Source organism: Chamaea fasciata, unplaced genomic scaffold (assembly GCF_029207755.1).
Source record: "Chamaea fasciata isolate MVZ Bird 193981 ecotype frontalis unplaced genomic scaffold, bChaFas1.0.hap1 SCAF_3, whole genome shotgun sequence".
Classification (NCBI taxonomy): domain Eukaryota; kingdom Metazoa; phylum Chordata; class Aves; order Passeriformes; family Sylviidae; genus Chamaea; species Chamaea fasciata.
Genome location: NW_027094088.1, coordinates 49,268,654 through 49,277,851, shown reverse-complemented (window position 1 = coordinate 49,277,851; position 9,198 = coordinate 49,268,654). Strand labels below are relative to the sequence as shown.

General features: G+C 45.9%; 1 protein-coding gene across 1 annotated transcript in view; it reads left to right on the top strand.

The window, feature by feature from the left end:
• The first annotated feature begins 2,343 nt into the window (after window positions 1–2,343).
• The window catches only part of UTRN (utrophin), a 349,507-nt gene continuing 342,652 nt past the window's right edge, over window positions 2,344–9,198 (top strand). Inside the window, exons 1-2 of the mRNA XM_066178907.1 lie at window positions 2,344–2,566; window positions 3,474–3,631. Coding sequence (XP_066035004.1) covers window positions 3,553–3,631 — 79 coding nt within the window. The 5' untranslated portion in view covers window positions 2,344–2,566; window positions 3,474–3,552. The remainder of the gene's footprint in view (window positions 2,567–3,473; window positions 3,632–9,198) is intronic.

Sequence of the window (9,198 nt, the reverse complement as noted above, 5' to 3'; positions counted from 1 at the left end):
ATTCTACTACCCTTCTGTTGGCACTTTGCAGTTCAAACAAACATAATGATGCTACTTCTGTCTAAAAGAGGGGAAATAAAAAGGAAAAAAGATGAAACACTGTAAGGTTAAACTGAAATGAGTATCTTTTTGAGAAATAATTTGTAGGTGCATTCAGAGCAAGATTGTAAAAATTGGGACCTTGGACTTAGACATAGTGATTTGAAATGGGATATACTAGTTCTCCCCTCCTGCTTATCAGTTGGACTGCAGCTTTTGCCAATCAAAGTTACTGCTACTTGATAGCGGTCTTGGGTAACCTCTGTGAAAGGAGTAATCCCCTCAGTGCAGCCCACAAAGAAAGGGCTTTTTTTCCCACTTAGCATTTCCCTGCATTAGGCAAGGCAATGCAGTGCTTTGGGATGCCTATCCCTGCACTGCTGCTGGGTACCCAGCAGTGGGAAGTGACAATCTCCATCTGTGCTGACTCCTGAGTGGGCACTGGGTTACACAGGGGTTTATGTCCCTTGAACTGTGTGAAAAGCAGCTGGGTCTGGATTGTGGGTTTCCAGTGTTTGGATGTTTTTCCTTACTGGGTACTGAAAATCCAGCACACAGAGGGAATGCATGGGATGGGGCAGAGAAGCCAGTCAAGAGCAGCAGGGAACAAGTGATGCTCCTCTAACCACAAACATTATGTTTGCAGTACAAGTTTTTCAGTGTAATGTAAATAAATAGGCATAAACACAAACCATGCCTTTGCAATAAATCCGGTTACTGCTCAGTGCTGCCTTAAAGTTAGACATGGATAGGTATTGATGTCCATGTTTTTATAGAGTTTGTCATCCATGAGCTGCAATTCTCATTAGATTCATAGCTCCAGTCATCAAATTTTTGACACATTATTATTATCCTTTTATAAGTAAGAACCATTAATGACTTCATGCAGTGGTTTCGATTAAGCAGATCAAGGATGAATTAAATAATTTGCACTGAATCACCAAGGAAATCTATGGAATGATCCAAACTAAGCATCTTCATTTTTAGGCTTCTTTGAAATGCAAAAATATGGCACACTATCAGCCAGGCCTTCCATCCTGCAATAGAGAAGCAAAAGACCTAGTCCCTGTTCCATGTGTACTGCACCAATCAAAGACTGAGAAAAACAATGTTAAATGCAGTTAGAATTATGGTACAATAATTTACAGGTACCAGGTTTTGTTTCTCTGAGGTATCTCTTTTTTCCTAGGAGGAAATAGTAAAGTAAGCGTAAATATCAAAGTTAGGTTAGGCTAATATGCTCATAGTCATTGTTTACTCTTGTTATCTATAGTGTCTAGTAAATCCATGAGCTGTGTACCAGTAAGAAAAAGGACTTTTGAAGACAAATCTTTCTTGTGTCACATTGCTACCAATTTCTGTTCACCTGGAGATACAGAATAAGTATGTTGTCAAGTCTGGGCTTTCTGCTAGCTAATAAATTCTGCACCTCCTTTCCTGCAGATTGCTGGCCTTTCTTATTTAGGTGGTGAAGTACTCGGTGTTGGGAATGTATCTAACCTTGAAAACATTTTGGGCTGCATGGCCTGAGGCCTGGTAGGTAACACCGAGGAATTACTCAGCTACAGTTTCTCTCTGATACTGCTGAAACTCCAGACTAATGTTTACCGAGATAAATACAGCCACGTGTTCTGCAGCCTCACAGTACAAGTGAGCACGGATTACTTGCCTGTACAAACACGAGTAAATTCATTCCCAGATTGCAAATGTGGCAATAAGTTAATTAGTATCAGCTAAATATTTTACTAGCATTTATGTCCGTTCATACATCAAATATGATTACAGACACCCAGCATCAGCACATTTTTATCGATCCATAACTGTTCCTTTCTTGCCCGGCCGAAAACCACCCGGGAGTTGTTACTGCCAAGTGACCCCGTGAGATGAGGCACGGACACCTGCCCAAAGCAGGCGGGTTTCGGGAGAGTTGTTTCCGGCTGTTTGTAAATTTCCTAACTGCTTCTCAAATTTTGTCACACTTCCTGATTTCGGTGTTCATGAGGCGCCGCGGGGAGCTTCACCTCCAAAGTGCTGCGCGACTGCGCTTATTTGGGGAGGGAAAGGAGCGGCGGGAGCGCACAGGTGCGGACGGCCAGGCCCCAGGGGAGGAGCGGAGCGGGGCAGCACTCCACCACCAGCACCTCGGGCGGGGCCCTGGGCGGAGCGGGGCCACGGCCAGGACCCGCTCCGCCCCTCCCGTCTTTTCCTTTCCCCTCCCCTCCGCGCCAGCCCGGCCCCTCCCCGCCCCTCTCTCCGAGAAGGGGCCGCGGCCGGGGCGGCCCTCCCGCACCCGCGGCGCTGCCCGGCCAACAAAGGGGGCGCCGGGGCGGAGGGAGGGGCCGCCGCTGGGCCGGGCCGCCAGGGGCGGGGAAGAAGGGGGAGGACGGACGGCGGCGGCGGCTCGCACAGAAAGTTGTGGGTTAGCCAGCGTAGCGCTGCGGGAGTCGCTACCGGGGGACGGGGTGCGAGGAGGAGCTGGGCTGCGCCGTGGGGCAGCGCGGCCGCCTCCCGCCGCCGTGCCCGAGAGGTGAGTGGCGGCCGAGGAGAGTTGCTGTCGGCGGCAGCTCCGGGAGCGGGGCAGCTCCGCGGGGAGGCGGCGGCACCGGGAGGGGCTCGGCGCGGAAAGTTTGTTCCGCGGCTCCGGTAACATCGCGGGGCGGGGGACCCGCGGCGGGCGCACCTGCGGGCGGGACGGAACGGCCGCGGGGAGCCGGGGCGAGGAGCGGCTCCGCCGTAGGGGTGCCCGTGGGCGCCGGCACCGCTGCTGCGGCCGCGTACCCCGCGGGGAGGAGGTGCCGGCACGCCCGGCCGGCTGCCGGGTCAAAATCCCCGCCGAGGGAGCGGGGGCGCGGCCGCTCTGCCGGGGCGGCCGGGCGGGGGCGGCTGTGCCCGGGGCCTGCCCCGCCGAGCTCCGCTTCCCCCGCCCGGGAGAGGGACTGCGTGGCTTCTCCCACACGTGGCCGTCTCGCCCTGGGCCGGCCGCGGCAGGGCGCCTGCCCGTGCCCCTTTGCCGCGGGCACACGCCCCAGCGCGGCGGGAGCCGAGCGCCCTCGCTGTGCCACCCCCGCTGCGGGGCTGTCCTGCTCGGAGCCAGCCGGGTGACGGGCGGTGGCGGTGCTGTTGCGGCAAGGGCTGTGCCCTGCCCCTCTGGGGGTCGCGGCTGGGCACGGGACGCCCTGTCGCCCAAGGGTGAGTGAAGCCTGGCTTTCGCGACTGAGGATTCAGCTGTGCTGCTGCACCTTCAGGGCCCTCCCACTTTTTAGATGCCACCATGAGGTGTCCCGCAGCAGGGGCACAGCGAGCGGCCGGTCGGCTGCCCCGCGACTCGCGTGGGCACGTCCAGGAAGCCTTCATCCCTCCCATCGCTCGCGGAGTCACAGCTGGCGTAGCCCGTGGAGTTACCGTGCCTTTCTGCTCCTGGTCCTGTGCTGTAGGTGCTGAGCCGTGGCCCTCCATGGGAGCATTCTCCCGAAGGATTTAGGCTCCGCCCGTGGCACACCGCAGCCCACGAGCATGGCCCGTGTCTCCGAGGCGGAGGAAGGACCTGGCGGGGGACACAGCGAGTTCAGCGACATCATCAAGTCCAGATCAGGTAAACTGTTGAGAGGAACGGTGTTTTCCTCTTTTCTCCTCTACTCACAGCTTCTGACAAAAGCTCACGTTTTTAAACAGCACCTTTGTCCAGCTGTTTTTTTGGGCATATCTTGGTAGTACAGCGAGTGACTGAGGCTGTTCATGCCGCTCCCCTCCTGTTACCATGTCATAGTAATTGTAGGTCTCAGGGTTTGTTGTTTGTTTTGGGTTTTTTGTCAGTGTTAGTCAAGTATGTTTATTTGGGATCTACTTCTGGCATCATAATTAGCTCTACTTTTGTAAATTGCCACGTGCTTAAAGCGCTCTTATGCAAGCTAGTGTTGGTAGCTTTCCTGTTTATTCTCAGACACTGAAAATGGCAACTGTGGCTGCAACATTGTACCTCTTGAAAGTGAATCGCGGTAGTACTCATGCAGTGAATTACTGTGCTTCCTCCGTAATGTGAAACAGTTGTCTAAGGCTACGCACTCAGGCATTTCCTCCAAAAGAACGCTCGTGTAACAGATCTGAAGGTTATTGGGAAAATGTGGATTTTGTTTGGTTGTAGCGTATTGGGGTCTCCTGAGGCTCTGATGGATGTTGGGGTGGGTAATGAGGTGCTGTCACTTTAGCACTGGGAGAACAGAGGTTTTGGAGGGACAGCTGTGAGTTTTTTAAACTTTGGTAGAAATTTGTGCACCCTTCAGAGACTGGATACTTAGTTCCTCAGCCTCACTAGGCTCCCTTTTCTTTCTTACATGCAAAATGCTCCTGTTATCAAAAGATTTTCATGTGTTACCTAGCAAACCTAGCAGTGGGTTGTTTGGTGGTGTTTTTTTTTTTTTTTTTTAAATTTTCCACATGTTAAAACCTGTAGGTCTCAGTTGGTTGTGATTTGATATGTCAGCTTGCAAAGGATGTGGGTTTGATCTGGATCCCATTGGTGTTTTAATAGTTTGTTTCTTAGACTTCACTTTCTGAGTCTTCCTCTTCTGGAAGGGCAGTTTATGAAACAGGTGCTTGTGGGTTTTTCATCTTGAATTCTGTAGTGTTGGTTTGTTTTCTGCTGTTACTTTGGAACCTTTAGACATAAATTCATTTGATTGTAAGTGTGTAGTCAGTATCTTTATGGGCTTTGGGTGTGGGGATAGCTTGCAGACAATTTGTATGCACGTATGTAAGTACTATAGTTTTATAAGATGTGTGAGGTAACATGGATGTATTGGAGGTTTTTAATGAATGAACAAATTGCATACTAAGTTCTGTTGTTTTGGTTGAGGCAGTTTGTAAATTTCCACTTTAAATTTATTCAGTGTGCATGAGAAAATGCTGTAAATTCAAATACAAGGCCAAAAGACTTGTGCACTAAATGAAAAATAGTGAATGATGACTGATCTTAAATAATTTTTTTCTAACTCTTATGCTGGTTTGAATCTGGATGTATGATTTCTTCAAAAAAAATACTGTACTACTATAGCTCAGATCTGAACCATCCACCACAAGTAAATCTGTGGGAGGGTTTTCCTAATGAAAGGACTGAAGTTTCCTGAAGCACAGGTGACAACAAATTAAAGGCTAGTTGTCAGGATTGAGGAGAATATATTTTAATTTTCCTTGCTATTTTGGAAAGAGAATGCTAATTTTGATACTTAGAAAGGAAAGCTGAGAAGCTTTTTTTTGCTATGAAGGTTTCTCCAGCATAAATGACTTGAAATACACTAGAAGTGTTATAAATTATTAATATTCAGGGTAGCTAAGGCATCTGTATGGCTTTTGTGGCTCAAGAGATCAGAAAAAGACAATCATTTTCTGTCAAAGAAAATAGGCTATTCTGTTTCTTCCTGCTCTGTAAGTTCCTAGCACCAGTGATGTGGGAAGTCTCTTAACACATTGGTTAGGGAGCACATGCAAATGCGCATTTAATATTTTCACTTAATAAATGAAATACAAAAAACACAGTGGGTGAAAAACTCTCTAATTGATGTAATATGTGATCAAGTGATTTAATATGTCATAATATATTTTTAGTGTGTATTATTTCTGTGCATTTTAAAATAAGCGCACTGAAAGCAGTTTACTTTATTCTTGTAAATAAAAGAAGATAAATGTATAATGTCCTGTGTAAAGATCACTTTCTCAGTGCTCTCCTGGGCAATTGTCTGTTTGTCTATTTCAATGTTTATCTTCATCTTTTCTGAACAGATCACCAAGCTGTCAGGATATTGTGGTTATTTAAAACCATTCACGTTCTAGAAGTGATGCTTAGGATCTGTGGCGAAGTCTTTTTTGTTGTTTTTCTTGTAACAACTTGGGAGAAATTATGATTTGCAATGCCAGAATCTTTGTGGATTAGACCTTAACAAAGAGTGGTACTAGTAAAAATGTTTCTAAATATTTGGATACTAATGTAAACTTTAGTCTTTACCAGCCTGTCAACTGAATATATTGTCTTTTTTTTTGTAGCCATTGCTGCTTTAGTTACCTTGCCTTGTGAAGCAGCTAGAAAGCCATAAAGGTGGCACTGCCAATACAGGCAGTGTGTTGGTTATTGAGCTTTAATCTGAAGTCACTCTCATGAGACTGTATGAAGACACATAAAGTTTAACACCTGCTCACGGCTGTGTGGGGCCCATCTATGCCTCTTTTTATTAACAGAACAAACTATGTAATTTTTTCTTAAACTTGTACTTGGAAAGCTACTAGTGTGCTACATGAAGGATTTAGGAGAACTGCAGTAAATCATGATTTCTCTATAGACCAATCAAAAGAAATTAACAGTATTTCCATTTGACAGTATTACCAAAAAAAAAAAAAAAAAAAGAAAAGAAAAAAAAAAGAAAAAAAAAAAGAGAGAGAAGTGGTGCGCCATAGGATTTCACAGATGGGAGGAGAAACTAATTTTGCAAGTATCTCATTTGTTCTTTCCTCTGAAACTAAGAGAATGAAGGATAAAAGACTTTGAATGGCCATCTCTGTACGTTATTGATTATATTGGAAACACTTTTTCAATTCAATGGTCAGCAAAAACACTAGATGAATGTGCTATAATCTGTTCTAAGTGGTAAATGCTTGATTTTTTCACAGCAGAGATCTTCCATGACCTTAATATCACTTCTGTCACTTGTGATGAAAGAATAAAACATTTTTTTCTGTTGTCCAATTAGCTTTTTTTATTTTCTGCTTTGGATATAGCTCCTCTTTGATTAAGTAGTCTCTTAGTACTGATCTACATATAGCTACAAGTTATCTTTGAAGAGACCTCTTCTGCACTTAGAATAGTATTTGATGGTGACCAAAACTGCCTATAAAACAAATTTTAGTTACTGTGTTTATAAAGGAAGCTGCTTTTTATTCTCAGAAAGACCAATGATCTGTCTGCCTTCCTTCTTTCTGCACCAGTGGTGGATGCTGATGGCTCAGTGGTGTTTAGTGTGTAGGATACTTGTTCCTGGATGGTACTGCAAGGTTTATATATTTATAATTGGTATTATTTAGCATTATTAGTCTGTGCATCTCTATAAAGGCTTGCTATGGAAAAGCAGTTTTCCTTTTGATTAATTTACCTGTAGTATGAAGTAATGTATATGGAGCTGATTTATATCTTTGAAAGGCATCTTGGGCAGATAGGTGAGCTTTTCTCATTGCAATAGCTTTCGGGAAGGAATGCTGTGGGATGATTGCCTTACAGTGGTGAAAACAGTGCTGTCATCATGGGCTTGAAAAACAGATGAGTCTTTGCTATGATTAATTATGGAAAAAAGACAAACTCACTTAAAATCTGTCACGGTAGCTTGGAATGGTAATGTATAATTAAACAGTAAGACATAGCAGGAAAAACATTTTTAGAAGATTGCGCCTCTGCTGCATTTAAAGATATGAGCTCTCTCTAAATCAAGAGGAACTTAATTCTCCTCAAATATATTTGACTGAAAGACCGCTTTGAGAAATTTTAACTTAGTTTTGGACTTCTGGGGCAAGGCTTATTCTGAGAACTGCTGCTCCTGTCTGTCTGTTCCCCTGCCCCCTGAAGCAACACTTACTTGGCTGGCAACCCCCTTGCTCCTGGGGGGCTCCTGGGATCTCCCTGCCCCATGATGCCACATGTTGCCTTTGGAACCATTTCCAGTCTCTCGCTGCCAGATAACTACAGGCCAAATGTGCTGCTTCTCCTTTTGCATTTTGGCTCTGCTGGTGTGAAGTTGTCAGGAGTTGTCATAGCTGCATGTGGACCCTTAGGATTCTGCCAAGTGGGTGCAGAGTTGGTGTAGCTGAATTTGCACTGTGTGAACTTTTCAGGGACGTTTGTGCAGGGTGTTGAAGGTGAGTGACAAACTTGCTCTCCTTGTTTCTAGCCACTGAAATGAGTTTTTAAGACTAAGCCTTTAGGTTGCTGTAGCCTGGCTCCTTTCTGTCAACTGTATCACTTCTTTTTCTTGGGCTGTCTGGTGGGGACAGATTGGATGCTGCAATGAAGACAGTTCTAGGGTATTGCCTAGCATTTATGAAATGACAGCTATAGAAGTACCAGGCTGTTTCCTTCTCGCATCTTGATTGGTAGGTGAAGAAATAACATATGCTGCTCTGTGTGTTTGAAGCACGACTCTGCCTTGGAATAGAAACTGAGGCTCCTCAGGGAGGGGAAAAACCCAACCCAAAACCCAAACCATAAAAGCAGCCCATGGATTTGCACGTGCTCTGCCAGGAAAGGAGGATGTAACCCTGAGCAAGAGCTGCTATGTGAGGCACTGTGTCTAGTGTATTAAATGTTTCTAAAGAGGTCTAAAAGCTGGTGTGGGGAGGGGTTGGTGCTGTGGGAGCCCCTCACTGATGAGGATCCTGTGGAGGAGGGGTGCTTAGGTGAGAGGCAAACTAGGAGCAAGGTGGAGTTTCTTTCTACGTCTTCCCCAGTGCCCTTTGAGTCTCTGTCCCCCCTGCTCCTCTCAGGTCTGGGGAAGGAAGACTCTCATACAGTAGCATGAAAATATTATAATGTGCAAATAAATTCTTAAAGCTCACAACATTGGGCAACTTAGCAAAGAACTAGCTGGGCTGTGTTAACACCTCTAATAACTGCTCCTAGTTTTGATTTTCCCTTAGACAGTTTCTCCTAGCAGAATCACTTGTCCATGGTGTATGTTGGGGTTGACTCATGTGAGCAGGGAAGTATTGTTATTAAAATCTTTTGAATACAAATAAGGAATCACTGTAGGCATAGAAGGGGAAGAGCATGTGGACTTGAGCTGATGTTTCAGGACAGCGTAGCTGCTCTGCTGCCAGGTAGCAGTGTGGATTGCTGTGCCTAGAGCCTGCGTGATCTGCTTTTCGAGTGTCGCACGGTATCCCTCCTTCAAAGGAAAATCCACAATTAGAAAAGCACAGCTGATGCCACTTATTTTGGGAACTGAGGCACTCCTAGCATGAAGTTGTGGAGAACCGTATTTATTTGGATGCCTTAATAACAGTCTGAAGAATGAATAACAGGGTTTAAACTTTGTGAGGTGGGAGGGAGGAGTTCCGTTGCCTGACTCCTTATTGTGTTGATGAAAGAATAAGTTATAATGCCCTGTACCTTATCAGAAGGCTGTT